The following is a 15,093-nucleotide window of genomic DNA, read 5'->3' as shown; positions in this document are numbered from 1 at the left end:
CTGTCCTGGACATTTGTTCCCAAGCTTCAGGCTGGGACCTTGAACGTACTGCTTCCCACTGCTTCTATGGAAGAGCGGCTTTTGTATCCTGAACCAGAGCCTCAGGTCATAAATACACTGTAGTAAACTCACTGGGGGGTTGTAGCCATGAGTTATTTTTAAAAGCCACCCAAGGTCCGAGGCCCATAAGGCCCCGCACTCAGGGTACAGAACAGGTGCAGTTTCCCTCCACCTCCCACTGTCATGCTCTGCAATCACTCAGGATTGGGGGCTCCAGCCAGTGGCCCCAAATAGGAGCATTTACTTTCAATGAAGTACACACATGAACAAATAACAGCCGGCCACACAGGGCACTTTACAGGGTTACCAAGCTTACAGATCTTACAAGCCGATCTTTACCTCTAACCCGGAGGAAAAAATTCCTGCTTCCCAGCCAAGCAGAGCTGACCTCACAGCCCTCACAGGGAGAGGAACAGGGTGCTGGGGGACTACACCAGCTGGCTACGACACCAGCCTCCTTTAGGACTAATCACTGATGGGAGGAATTACTGGTGCATGCAAACACACACACACACACACGCACGCACACACAGCAGCGGTGGCAGCAACAACTGCTGGCAGACAGACCAATCCACTAAGAAGCCTGCAAACTTCCAGCCAAGGGTGCGTGAGGGGCATGCACACACACAGGAAGAGGGCACCTGGCTCTGCAGCAGGGGCCGGAATCCAGCACCCGTGCGGTGACAAAGGGACAACGACTCCTGCTCCGGGCTCCTGTGTGAGCCCGAGGCTCTCGGAGCAGTGAGCTTGCGGGGAGGGGTGGGGTAGGAAGCACTGAGCAGGGGGGTCCGGGCGGCTGCTCTCCCATCAGGGCAGCTGGGACTGCTGGAAATGGAAACACTGCTCGAAATGGTTGGTTATAGATTAGGAGGAGGTTTGTCGCTCGTGACCACAGGTGATTAGGAGCTGCCTCTGGCGCCAGTGAGCGGGACTTGAGCCCTTGAGCCCCAAGCATCCCTGTTCAGATTCTGACTGGAGAGAAATGTCAGAGTGGAATGAGACAGAGCTTAAGCAGAAAGCCCAGGATGAAAAACTCTGGCAGCTTCCCAGCAGCCTCAACAGGCAGTCTAATAGTAAAACAAAGCCACTCTGCTGCGGCAAGCAACTTGCCCCAGGGCGGAGGGACTGGGGAAACCAGATTTGGCAGATGAGTTCTTCCCTGGGTTGTTCTTCTAGCCTGGCTCTCAGTCCCGGGTTAGCAAAGGCATGTGTCTCCCCAGGCCAAGCTCAGCTGCACAGAGCAGGTGCCAGGTTCTTCTCCTCAATGAATACTATTTGCAGAATCTACTCAACCTTCTGAAACCTTCCAACCACAGATCGCCTTCACCTTGACCTCTCAATCCCCTTTCCTCCCCTTACCCGGAGGCTTGCCCCCGATCCTTGCTGTCCTAGGACCAAAGAAAGTGGCTTTGCCCACATCTCCGGAGCCCTGAAGGCCAAGATAGGGAAGATACCGAAGAAAGGCAGCACCCCTCCCGGCGCCTGTGCCTTCCATAATCATTTCATCATCTCTTTCATGAAATAAGTTAAATTAAAATCCCATGGCAGTATTCCCCTGTGTGCCTGAGTGAGGGGCTCTAGGGAAGGGGAGGTTTCCCACACAGCACACCGCTAGCTGCCGTCCTCAGTAAAGCGTTTTGCTTTGTCAGGCTTTCCAGCATTGTTTTAATTGAAATATAATTGATATATCTCATTCTATTCATTTTAGGTATACGATACAATGATTCTGTATTTTTATCTATTGCCAAATGATCACAAGTCCAGTTACCACCCATCACCTAGGATTTTTAGTATTTTATGCCATTTCTTATTTTTACAGGTGTTCGTGGTATTCTTCATCTCCCCTCCCCTGCCACCTGCCACCTGCTATGGGGAAGTCCTCGCCCTCCTTCTGTCGCTGGGACCCAGCTTCACTTGTCTCTTCACCCAGATGGTCACAGAGGCCCAACATGGTTAGGATGCACTCTCACGCCTCACACACAGGAAGTGCCAAACGTATGATGTGCTCCAGCCTGCGGAGGGCAGGATTTTTGGTGCTATACTCTGAACAAGGATCCCCTTTTAGAAATTCATACCCTGTGAACCAGAAGCTGTTTTCAAGTCTGGCTTAAGCATTCGCAAGAAGTGCTCTGGGAAATGCAGCAGCATGGATGCACGAGCTGTCTGCAAATTGATCTCCCGGGGATAAGGCCCCATCTTCCGCATGCTGCCTGCAGCAAGGGGCTTTTTAAAAATTAAATCCGTCATAGAAAATATGCTGGTTCTTGCTACTTTGGGCCGCCCACGGAGAGTCAGGTGGATTTTAAAGCCTGGAAAGTGAGGGGTTTGAGGGGTGGCTGGGGTCCTGTAAGCAGCCACAGGTGTAGTGGGAAGAGGGCTGAAAGAGGTATCGAGCTCCCTCAGACCCCCAAAAGCATCACGTCTTCCATATTGGTCCGCTTCTCCTTGGGGTCTCTAGGCACCTCCAGAAAAGTCAAACCCGAAAGCTGAAGCTGCTGCTGCCCTGTAAGTCTGGGACAGTGCCCTTCTGGAGTCTTCAAAACCAGGTGGGGAAGGAGCAAGAACAAAACCTGGGGGATGGGCAAATTGGCCAGTGCCTTCCCTCGGGAGGCCTTCTCTTCCAATTATTCTTAATGATTCAGATTCACTGTTCTTCCACCATCCATGCGAAGACACCTTCCTGATTGAGTGTCAGCCATTCAACCAAACATCTGTGCCCTGTCCACCATGGCATAGCCAGGTACCCACAAAGGACTGGGCCTGTTTTCTAACAGAATTACACAGGACACAGGCAGGCCATGCTATGGCCTCCAAAGCCATCCTCTGGTTGACAGCCTCCTCCCAGGGAACCGAAGGCTTGTGAAACAGGACTGTTAACCCCAGATGAGCAAAGTGGGGTCCCCACTTAGAGGAGGGGCATGAAAGCAAGAAAGAGTATGGTCTTGGCAGTTGCCAGACTTGAGTCCAAGTTCCAGCTCCATTTAGCTTATTGGATTTGGGGCAAATTATTTCACCTAACTGAACCTTAGTTTCCTCAGCACCTTAATGAGATAACGATGCATATAAAGGCTTTAGCACATACTGGGTCTGGGAGATTCTTAATAAATGGGGGTGATTATTATTATTTTATGGTGGCATCAGTGGTACCTACAGAGGCTGAAAGACCACTATACCCAGGGTCGGGGAGAGGGATGAGATCGGATATGTGGGCAAAATTTCAGAGACAGAAAAAAAGGCGAGGTATCTCTACAGAAACCAACTTATAGTCAAGGCACTAAAAATCTACAACAATAACAAAAAGGAGGTTGGTGTACTTGTGTGTTCATTTGTTGGTTGCACGAATGGTTGGATGGCCCACTATTCATCCATTCATTCAATTATCGAATGCTTACTTTGCACCAAGCTCTAAGAGAGTTGATCAGGAAAGAGAGTTCAATCAGGTAGACAAGGCCGAGGCCTTACAGAGCTTCTAGATTGGAAAAAAAAAAAAAAACTTTGAGTGAACAATTCATTGGAAGTATGACGAGAGCTACAGAGAAAAAGTGACTGCTACTTATTGGATCGAAAGACACAGGCCCTCGCCTACACTAGAGAGATTCAAGAGACGCTGTATAGAGTCAGGGCCCATTGTGGATTCAGAGCTTCACTCCTGATCCCTAAGTTAAATACAGCCAGGACCAGACCATTAAGCAACACTAGTCACAAACAAATTTGCCATCAACAGAGTGTGCAATGAGAAGAACTAAAACTGGGCAGGCCCATGAACACACATTACACAGAAACGGTCCATGTGGACATCTGGGCTGGGATAGATTTGGTGTGTGAGCTCCTGAGGCAGGTGTTCAAAGTCTCCTTGGAGGGGCTGAACTAACATTCACTTCCATTAATCTAAGATCTCGAAGGTAGTTATTATTATGAAAGGTCACCTGGGCTGTGATCCTAACGCTCCACTTACTAAAAGCACAGGCTAGAATAAAAGCCACCGTGACTCACTGGAAAAATTCATAAGAACATGTTCAAAGCCAAAGAGCACATTTTGAAGAGTGGAGGAGCCCTTAAACAAGGAAGCCCCAGAAACAGGGCAGGTGGGTAGGAACGGGAAATGGGACTGGGCTAGTAAAGGACTGGCAGGGCCTGGGAGAGCGCCCTGGGGAGCAGCCTCTCACTGACACGGGGGTTGCCAGAATGGGGACAAACTGCTCGCTGGAAACACAAGGCCGCTGCTCACTAGACATGAATGCACCCCTGGAGGGGCGATGGGGGAACGCTGGGAGAAAGGAGGATGCTGAGAAAGCAGGGACACTCAGCCAGTAGTGTCCACTCGGGGTGCCACCGAGACCGAGTGAGACGGACTCCCTCTGCTAGGGTCATCTTTGGCTTCTGAACGTTTCACAGACACGACCCGGCCATTCTACAGGTCACTGACCATTTAAGGCAGAAGAGACACCGAAGAGCATCTAGTCCCTGTTTCCTAGAGATGTCTGGGAAAACACCGGCTCTGACAGATGTCAATAGCTATATTGGAGTAGACAGTAGAAAGTCCTAGTGAGATTCAAAAAAGTGTTTGGGGGTGGGAGACAAATAAATGTGTGAAATGCTGGACTCACCAGTGGAGACCTCAGGAAGCCAGCTTGCTCACCTGGGGACTAAACCCATGATCTGGGACTCATTAGCACTACCCTACTTGTTAGGAGTCAATCACACACTTCTAAGAAAATATTAGGCAGGTACATTACTCTCTAAAGAACTGCCCTGGCCCCATGGGTCTCTAAACTTGGCCAGATCTATTCTAACTTGTGGTAAACACACTGTGTAATAGTAGGTAAGGGGTAAGGTAAATTATAACTTCCCTCCCACAGCACCTACTCCACACTGGACTCTCTCATTCTCTCTATCCATTCTGCCCAAAGAGGAACAGGATCTGAATCAAGCCCAACAGAGTCATTATTTGCCAAACCTCACTGATCCTTTGGTGCTACTCGAGAAGCCCAGGCACAGATCTTAGAGTCATCTATCTAGATTTCCAGGTGTTAAACTTTGGCCCCTACTTGCCTTTTAAAACTTTTACCACCTGATGGGATCTCTTCATTTCCAGAAAAGTTGAGCTCATCAGTAATCATGATGAGAACAGCACATGCACTGAAAACTTGTTATGACAAAGAACCCTTCTATGGTACCATTCCTATTCCTATTTTATAAATGAATGAATTGGGGCCCAGGGAGTTTAGATAACCAGCCTGTGGTCACCAAGGAGAGTCAAGATTTGAACCCAAGAACTCTGACTCCAGAGTCCACATTCGTAGCTGCCACTCTCTCTTGCCTCCTTATGCTTATTCTATGAGCCACACTATTAGGGCTCCTGCTCTGCTTCACTCTGTTACCCCCTTTCCTATGGACAATGGAAGGAAAGTAACTCAACTGTGCCCATGTGTATGTGTAAGGCACTGTGCCTGGGCCACGATCATCCTTCCCATAGCCACCTTTTGGAGTGAACAGCATGAATCCACAGAAGAGGAACAGCTGTACAATCTCTCCCTGCACCCTCCCCCCCACCAAACACGTGGCTGAGCCCAGATACAGAGATCTAGCTTCAAAGCCCATATACATCCCAAAACGTTACTGCTTCCTTGGAGGTGTCCACATATACCCTAGCCACCTTCAGTTCAAGCTGATTCATAACAAAGCATGGAGTGGTTTCACTGTCTCCCATCCCCCAGGGATCATGATGGAGCTCTGCTATAGGTTTTTGGGGTATTAGGGAGGATCCTTAAGGATACATGGAAGTCTACACAGGTCCCTAACATCATCCCCTGATCTTCTTGAGGGAAAAGGGCCTTGGCTTTGATTTTTATGTTGTTGTCCTGGAAGAATTATGGCCTTACCACTCACATCATGTCCCCATCCCCCACCCCTAATTCCAACACCCTGATTTTATTATCTTCATAATTTGACAGTCTAATAGATGATTTTAATTCCACAGAAGACCTCACTATGGAAGGATGACAAATATAAATATAAATAAATATATATATATATGTATATATATATACATACATATATATATATATATATATATATATATATATATACATATATATGTATGTTATGTAGAGATTGTTTTTAAACTTTAGGCTGTGATGATTCAATGGAGAAGGAGATACATTGCCAAGCACCTGGCCTTGGGATCTTTCTCTCCATCTTACCACCTTCTACAAGAATTTGTGCCGAAAGAAAACCGAGAGGCTTTCCAGAACAGAGCTCTTTTTCCAAAGCCTCCAATGTCTTCACCTTCTCCTCCCCAGAAGAAAATGCCCTTTGGTTACTGAGGAGGAGGATGGCTAGAAATGCATGTGCAGTATTTAACGGTCTTGACACAGTTCACTATGGCAACCTCAGTCACAGAAAATAGGCATCAGTAGGTCCCTGCTTTGAAGCTGCCAGTAACTCTAGTCTCAGCTCCCTCCCAAACACACTAGGTCAGGGCCTTATCAAGCTAAGAAAAATCCATCCTGGAACACATTACCATAAACACAATTGATGCAAAACATACTCAAAATCATGACAACATTGGCTTCAAAAATAAAGCCCCCCACACAAAGAAAGAGAACCACCCCACCAATTACCTACATGCCAAGTATCCCATGTGCGGACCACTGTTAATTAGCTAATTATCTGTCTACGATACATCATTTAATTGTGGTACATTTTCTCTCCTGTCCCAGTGATGAGCAGGACAACCCAACCTCCTAGCTGGCACCTGCTGGGAGGTGAACGCTCATCCCAGGTTGAAGGGACAGTAGAGCCCAACTAAATGAGACACTGATTAAAGAAAGTGTCTGGATACACACAAAGGGGAGCAAAGCCTGCACTCGGAACTTCTAAGGCTGAAGGTAGATAGACAGAAGAATACAAATAGGTATTGAGAGGTTCCTAAAGGTATCATGTCACTTTCTTTTTTTCAATGCATATGATCCTCTCAATAAACCTAATTAGGAGGGACTTTCATTAGACCCTTCTTACAGATAGCTTAGAATAGTTTAGTAATTTTCCCAAGGGTACACAGCTAGTCAGCAGTCAAAACCACGATTCAAGGGGCGCCTGGGTGGCTCAGTGGGTTAAAGCCTCTACCTTTGGCTGAGGTCAGGATCCCAGAGACCTGGAATCAAGCCCTACATAGGTTCTCTGCTCAGTGGGGAGCCTGCTTCCCTTCCTCTCTATTTGCCTGCCTCTCTGCCTACTTGTGATCTCTGTCAAATAAATAAATAACATCTTAAAAAAACAAAACAGGATTCAAACCCAGGTCGCTCACCCCAAAGCTGGTGTTCCATTTTGTGTATTACTGATATCATTGCCAGGTTAGCCTACTGCCCAACCAAAGGGAAGTGTACGCTGCCTCTCCCGCACACCTGGCCATGGTGTGGTCATCACTCTGCGGGAGAAACTTCTGATATCTCCCAAACTGGGATATTACTATGATCCACTATACAAACTAGTTCCTTCCTTCCTTCCTCCCTCCCTCCCCACCTCCCTCCCTTCCTTTTTACTGCATACGTTTCTGAGTGTGCTGGGAGATAGTGAGTATACTTTGGAGAGAATTTGTGCCACCTCTGAAAAGTCAATAAACCAGGAGAAAGCAAAAGCTGAAGAACACCAACACGGTAAAAGCGGAGAGTCAGGCTTTACCGGAGGACACAGTGCTGCTTAGCCTCGGGGGCACATGCAGGGTTTGGAACCTGCCACTTCTTGGCTGTGACCTTGGAGAAGTGATTCTCTTCTCCACAGGGTCCTAGTTTATTCCTTTGAGAAATGGGACTGATACTATAAAGCCATGAGGCCATTCTCAGGACTGAATAAACTGACCTAAAACACATCCTGCCTTCGTGCTGAAGGTTGCCGCTCTCCCCATATGGGGAGTTGATGATAATGCTAGTATCAGCACTGTGCAAGGCTCTGAGTGCAGAGCAAAGGCCACTCAGGGCCTGGAGGAAAATGCCCAGAAAGGCTTGGACCCTAGAATGCTGAGGGCCTGGGGTGAGGAAGGCTCCACTTACCCTTGCTTTTCACGGACATGTGCCACATCCCTCAGAAGAAACAAGGATGCTGTGCTTTCCTCTTGGCAAAACCCTGATCCCCTGGTGACTGAACAAAGATGTCAGAATGGCCTACTTTCTCCCTCTGCAATGAAACCAGTGAGAAGAATGAGTGCTGACCCCTCTAGGGGCGGGCCAGAACCGCCCCCCCCCAGCATCCCCCAGCCGCCAGCACCTCCTCTGCTATGAGACAGCATCCGCCCTGCGGAAAGTTCTGCAGAGCGAGTACCCTCCATAAGCAAAGGCAGAAGAACTGCCTCCTTATTTGCCAGAAGGCGCACGGTGACAAAGAGCAGAGTGGAGCAGCCTGTCAAGTGGATAAAACGAAATGATGATGAGCCACAATGGATGGGAGCTCGCACTGTGCTCGAGACCCTGAGTGTGAGAGCTTTGCCGGGAAGACCCTATTTGAGCCTCACAGTTATGGTACAAGGTAGACCTTCTCATCACCCTCATTTGAAAGATGCGGGAACATTAACAACTCTTGCAGAAGCACTAAGTGGCAGAGGCAGGACACAGACCGGGTCTCATCTGGCTCAGTGTCCACAAGCAGGGAAAATGCTGGATTGGCTTCCGGGTCCTGCCCCTTTCACCCTTGCCTAGGACTTCAGGTGTTTGGGGAGGAAACCGAGGAAGGTGACAGGTCCCTTCCTGAGTTGGGTCCCAAGAGCAGTGCCAGGAGCAGGGTTGTAGTCACATACATGGATTTGGGGATGGGGTGGTGAGGGTAAGAATGTAGAGACCAGAGAATGCCAATGAGCTGGGAGAACCTGCAGGGGGCCTGTGCAGTGAGTCAGGGGTGCCTCTAAATCTTTGGTTATTGACCCGGCTCTGTGGCCTTTCTCTGAAAAGTCCTATTTGTGAAATGAGGGTGGTGGGAAAATAGAGGAGAGACTGGATGGCCATGGGGGCACCGCCAGCTCCGAGTTCCTGCTGTGCCGTAGAGGACTTCTCCAGACCCACACAACTCCCCAAGCAGATGTCAAAGGCACTCTGTTCTCAGGAATCTTTGCAAATAACACTCGATTTTGCCAAGACAGAAACAGCCACAAGAATACACTTTACTTTGCCAGGAAAAAAAATAGCTACAAGAATAATTCATGCATGTAATGTTCCTGTCTTCTATGCCCTATGTTAACGATGAATTCTCAGAAGGACACAATGAAAGATTACAATGGCAATGCCAAAATGACAAGCCTCTTTTTTCCAAGAAAAACAATGCCTACCTCTTCCTATAAAGGATCTCCCTAAAATTGTCTTGGCTCCATACCAGACTCATAGGCACTTACCATTGGAAGGACATTTGAAGGTCAACTGATGTGACTCTCCATTGGGTGTCTCAGTTTCCTCCACCACATGTCTGATGGTATCTAGGGAGTGTCTAAATACCTTAAGAACCATTCGGCACTGCCTACTTGGACACCTCTGACCTTTCCCAAGTTCCTTTTCATATATTCTACAACTTGGATGACTCCTCTACACCTTGTGGCCACACAGGCCCTGCCCAAGCCTCTTCCACCCCAGCCCTTCAAAAATGCCACCCCCGGGGCTCCCCTTCTGCAAGAGCTGTCAATCACTTTGCACTTACAAAAACAATCTGACCACTGAGGCACTGTTGTTTTTGTTGTTGTCCTTGTTTTTTTTTTTTTTAAGACAGATTTATTTGATTCACAATTATTCCAAAATGATTACTACTCCAAATAACCCAAACTGCGCTTCTTTTCAACCTATATTATCAGCAACGCTGAAAGCTGATTATAATCAACTTGCTTTCATAAAAAGAAGGAAAAAATAAAAAAGATAGACTTTAGAAGAATCCACGTGGCTAGAAGGACGACCAGAAAGCATTCCAGGCTCCCAAATAAACAAGGAAGTACTGTGAATATATACTTCTCCACCACGGCCCACTCTACGAGAATTTGAATGACAAGTTTTCAAATCACAGACCCATAAAAATGATCCAGCTACAACCTCACATTTGACAATGTGGAAACTGGGGTGCAGAGATCCCATCTCTTTCTCTTTGGCATCCCCAAATGCTCATTAATCCTGAATACTGGGTTAGGCACTGAGGATATCAAGGTACTGAGGCCTTGCCCTCCTAAGTCTCTGAGCAGGGACTCACACACGACAATACAATTAAAGGATTTAAAATACTGGAAGCAGGGGCAGCTGGGTGGCTCAGCTGGCTGAGCCTCTGACTCCTGATTTTTGGCTCAGGTCATATCAGGGTCATGAAATAGAGCCCTGCATCAGCTTCCCCACACCAAGCATGGAGCCTACTTAATATTCTCTCTCTCTCTCTGCCCCTCCCCCTGCTTGTGCTTGCTCACTCTCTTAAAATAAAATAAAATAGGTGGGAGCATATTGTTGGGGCACCCAACGATAGGCTTTTGGAACCTTGCACAAGGAACTTGAAAGACAAAAGGCTATTTTCTTCTTCTGTGCTTTGGCTCAAATTGCCCCTCCAAATGCCACAGCTGCCCTCTCTCTTTATTAGGCAGACTCCGTCCTGTAAGAGTCAGCTCAAGTGTCTCGAGCCCCTGCCACAACGTTTACTTCCCAACTCCCCCTTTAGCGGCCTCCTCCTCCACGCTCCCGCGGTATCTCCTACAAATCACACTCGTCGTACTCGGCATCATGCACTGCATCCAGCCTTCCTGGGCTCATCTCTGTTAGACTTTAGGATGCAGGGGATTGAGACCTGAGTGTGGTTCAGCTTTGTATGTTGAGGCTTATTCCGCTGGTGCACACTGGGTTCGATGATTGAACAAATAAACATTTCAGCCATCTTAAGGGTTAACAGGCGTTTGTCACACACAGCAGGAGAAAAAAGAATGCGGGGCTGAGGAAGCCACAGGCAGAGGCCCAGGGCTCTGAAAGGGTGTGGCGTGCTTGCAGAGCAGGGCAGAAGCGGGCAGAGCTCTCATGCTAAGAATGGTCAGGATGGCAGAGCAGGGCATGGCGTCGGATGTGAAAAGCCACAGAAACCATCCTGAAGTGTACAGACCTTATCCTAAAGTTAGGGTGGGAGCAAAAAGTCTTTACAAAGGAAGTGACATGATCCAATTTGTTTTTAAGGTCACACCACTGGCCAAAGAAGGGAGCACTGCATTGAACACTGACACAAGGCAGGAACCTACTGTGCGCTGCAGGACACAGGGACGGTCAGGAATGAGGCACCATGTCCCAAGAGCTTGGGCTGAGCCCCAAGGATGGAAGTAAAGTGTGGACCCAGGTTTGAGAGCTTAGGTGGAACCAAAAGGATTTAATGAGTTACCTGAGACACAGGAGAGGGGGAGAAGTCAACCACAATGCCAGAGTCTCCAACTTGGTACACCAGCATGATACATGGACCAGCATGATACAAGCATACATAGAGACAAGGACCACAAGAAGAACAGTGCTGGAGGAAAGATTCTGAGGTCATTTTTTTTTTAAAGATTTTATTTATTTATTTGTCAGAAGGAGATCACGAGTAGGCAGAGAAGCAGGCAGAGAGAGAAGGAAGCAGGCAGAGAGAGAAGAGGAAGCAGGCTCCCCACTGAGCAGAGAGCCCACTGCAGCGCTTGATCCCAGGACCCTGCGATCATGACCTGAGCCAAAGGCAGACGCTTTAACCCACTGAGCCACCCAGGTGCCCCCTATGAGGTCATTTTTGGAAAGGTTCTTAAAACAATCCTTCCTGATGGTTTCTATAGGTCAGAGCTACCTTGTTCACAAGAAGAGACATATGATGGGCAAGAAATCAGTCAAGAAAAATCTAAAGAGTATAAGACAAATGAATACTTTAACCCTCACAGAGATGGATGGAGCAATCCCGATCACTTGAGGGTGAAGGAAACAATTTCAGACAAGAAATCTTCTCTGGTTCTTAAAATTACTCATCATTTCACAACCCATTAAATAGGCCAGTGTCTACAAGATATTTTCTAGGCAATCAGATTCCATACCTTTCTGATTTTCTAGACCCAACTGACTCATCTTCATGGCTTTTCAAAATTATTATTACCAGCTGACTAATGGCCTCACACCAATCAGTGAGTCCTAGTCACCAGGGAAAATTCAGTTTACTTTAATTAAGTAGCCCCCCTTAGCCATTTTACTGACTAATGACCTCATTTTTTTTTTAACTCATCTTTTCAAAATGCTAGAAGGTCTAGCTATCGCTGGGGAAAAAAACGCTCAGATACACAAACAAATCCCTTCTGGAGCAAAACAAATCCATCTTTTAATCTAGCAACATTCCTCTTGCCCTTATTTCATAGCAAAAGCTCTGAAGAGCAAACCACGCTCAGAAACAATTGCTCCCCTTCCGAAACCGCAAGAGGATTCTTCTTGGCCTGTGTGGTTATGCTAAGTGCACAGAGACAGCTCTTGGTGGAGAAGAAACTGAAGCTGTCAGCTTACCCTCTTCCTCAAGTTGTAGGTGAGAATGAGGTTCCTGGAGAAGGAGTGGGAAAAGGCCGTGTAGAATTCCAGCACTTTCTGCAAGGCGTCTCGTTTGATCACATGCAGGTCACAGTAGGTCAGGGCCCTAACGTTGGCACAGGACTGGGCCAGGGTGGCTTCCTTCCAGAACACATCTCCAAACACGTCTCCTTTCCCTAAGGAGAGAAAGTTCTGGTGAAGAAAGTGTCAACCAGACGGCATCTGGCCATCCCTGTTCGCTCCCCCATCTCCCATTTTACATTCTGCAACATGGGCTCAGGAAAGGAAAAAACCAAAAAACAAAAACAGGTTTTATTTTGAACCTTAAAAACACGCAATTTAAGAAACTTTAAAATACTACATAATACATGTCAAAGTTTAGCCAATGACCTTGGGGTCATGTTACCTCCTGGACATCCTATCCAAAGTGGGAACCCCCTGTTATTCTTTATCGCTCCCCCATTTTCCCAAAACACCAATCATAATCTATAATCACGTGATTTGTCTGTGTCTTTGTTGATTGTGGAACTCCCAACGTGAGAGTTCCCTCCACATCACACCATGTCTGGCACCAAATAGTTCTGCCAGTAAGCGCAGGCAAAAGAGAAGGAAGGAAGCAGGGCGGACTGTGGATCTCCATTCATGGGACAGACTGACAGACGAACACTATGGAGAAGGTGTGGACTTTCCTTCGGGAGCTGAACATCAGGACAGTTCTCCTCTGTTTAGGATGATTCACATGGAAAAAGGCACTAGGGGTAGAGTTCATTCTCTTCCATACTCTGTCCACAGCCCTCGGGTTTATGCTTGTATGGTGTCTCATTCCTCACCCTTCCCCTCTACCTGCTTCCATGTTCCTCACCGCTGCCAAAGGCCTTCCTGGGAGGGTAAAACTATGGGCCCCCTCCACATGGCATCTCCAAGCCACTCCATATCTGGCATTCCTCAAGAGTGTATTTAAAAAGCCAGCAGAGGGGCACCTGGGTGGCTCAGTGGGTTAAAGCCTCTGCCTTCAGCTCAGGTCATGATCCCAGGGTCCTGGGATAGAGCCCCACATTGCGCTCTCTGCTCAGCAGGGAGCCTGCTTCCTCCTCTCTCTCTCTCTGCCTGTCTCTCTGCCTCCTTGTGATCTCTGTCCATCAAATAAATAAATAAAATCTTTAAAAAATAATAAAAAATAAAAAAATAAAAAGCCAACAGAGTACTAATTCCATGTAACCATATTCTGGGTCCCACTTCCATCAGCCTCCTCTAAATATCTGCTTTTCACATCGAGGCATATTCTCCCTACATTTCCCCGAGTCCAACATTTTAACATATGTCTAATGCAAAGCCTAATTCATTCCTGGCACAGCATCTGGTTATAAATAGCTTGAAATGTTGTTTATCGTGCCTCTAAATTTTCAGCACAGATAAACACAAATTTGAATCCACGGGGAGCCAGAGAGGAGTATGCAGGGGCCAACAAACAATGCTATGAGGGTGGAAAGGAACCCTCGTCACCCTCTGGAGAGCGGCTGTCCCACGCACCCAGACCCGTCACACTCCCCAGCAGGGAGCCAGGTCCCCTTGACTCAGTATGATTAACAGGGCGGGCGTTTTTGTCATTTTGGCCAAGAAGAGATTAGACTTCCAAGCGCCTGGACGCTTGGTTGATCTTTTCTCAAACATCAAAGACTCCATTCTAAGGATACAGGGTACTCCACGCGCATAGCCTTCTCAAAGCACCTCCAAGTGTGAGCAAGAAATGAACTGTACCAGACACATTCCTCCAGAGTTTCCTCTGTGTTTATGAGGTGATGTACAGTTCTGATTTATGAAGACAGTTTTACTACTCATATCATGCATGGGGGAGCTTTTAGAGAACAATGTCTTTAAACTTGCACTAATTAAATTCACCTCCGAGGTGTTTTTCAATCATCTGCTCTCTGAGTTGGTCACTTGAGGGCTGGGGCCACTGGCTGGGAATGCTTCTCTCTGTGGGGTGCTACCAGCTTCCATGGGGTGGGGTTCATTCAGTGTGGGCTCCCTGGTACTGAGTTCCAACCAAGAAGGCTGGCCATTTGTTCATACACAGGAAGCATTCCGTAACTTCCTACACTTAACTCGAATGCCTCCCATGCCTTTCATTTTTACATGATAATGTGGTAGATGGTGAAGAGGCATCAGGAGGCAAAGCCCAATCTCCTTCCCCTTGAATCTGGACTCTGCCTTAGTCCCTTCTCTAGCGTGTGGCAGGGATTTTGAGACCAGATCATAAAAAAAACTTGCAGCTTCTGCCTGGGTCTCTTGGAACACTTACTGTAGGATGCTCCCTCTTAGAATCCAGGTAACATGCTTTGAGAAGGACAAACCACACCAGAGGTCACATATCAGTGCTCTGGGGGACAGCCCAGCTGAGCTCCCACTGACCGCCAGCCTCTGCCTGTCATGTAAATGAGCCGTCTGGTCAGCCAGCCAGCCCAGGCAAGCCTTCACATGCCCACAGCCCCAGCCAACGCTGGCGTGCAGC

General features: G+C 47.7%; 1 protein-coding gene across 3 annotated transcripts in view; it reads right to left on the bottom strand.

Annotated features, from left to right (window-relative positions):
- Positions 1-15,093, bottom strand: part of KCNH1 (potassium voltage-gated channel subfamily H member 1) — a 382,012-nt gene that overhangs the window by 76,791 nt on the left and 290,128 nt on the right. For all 3 annotated transcript variants that reach the window (XM_059146887.1, XM_059146889.1, XM_059146888.1), the window contains one exon: positions 12,561-12,757. In XM_059146887.1, the coding sequence (XP_059002870.1) occupies positions 12,561-12,757 (197 nt within the window). The remainder of the gene's footprint in view (positions 1-12,560; positions 12,758-15,093) is intronic.

The sequence above is a fragment of the Mustela lutreola genome, chromosome 14 (genome assembly GCF_030435805.1).
Source record: "Mustela lutreola isolate mMusLut2 chromosome 14, mMusLut2.pri, whole genome shotgun sequence".
NCBI classification, from domain to species: Eukaryota; Metazoa; Chordata; class Mammalia; order Carnivora; family Mustelidae; genus Mustela; species Mustela lutreola.
This window is presented reverse-complemented; position numbering and strand designations above follow the sequence as displayed.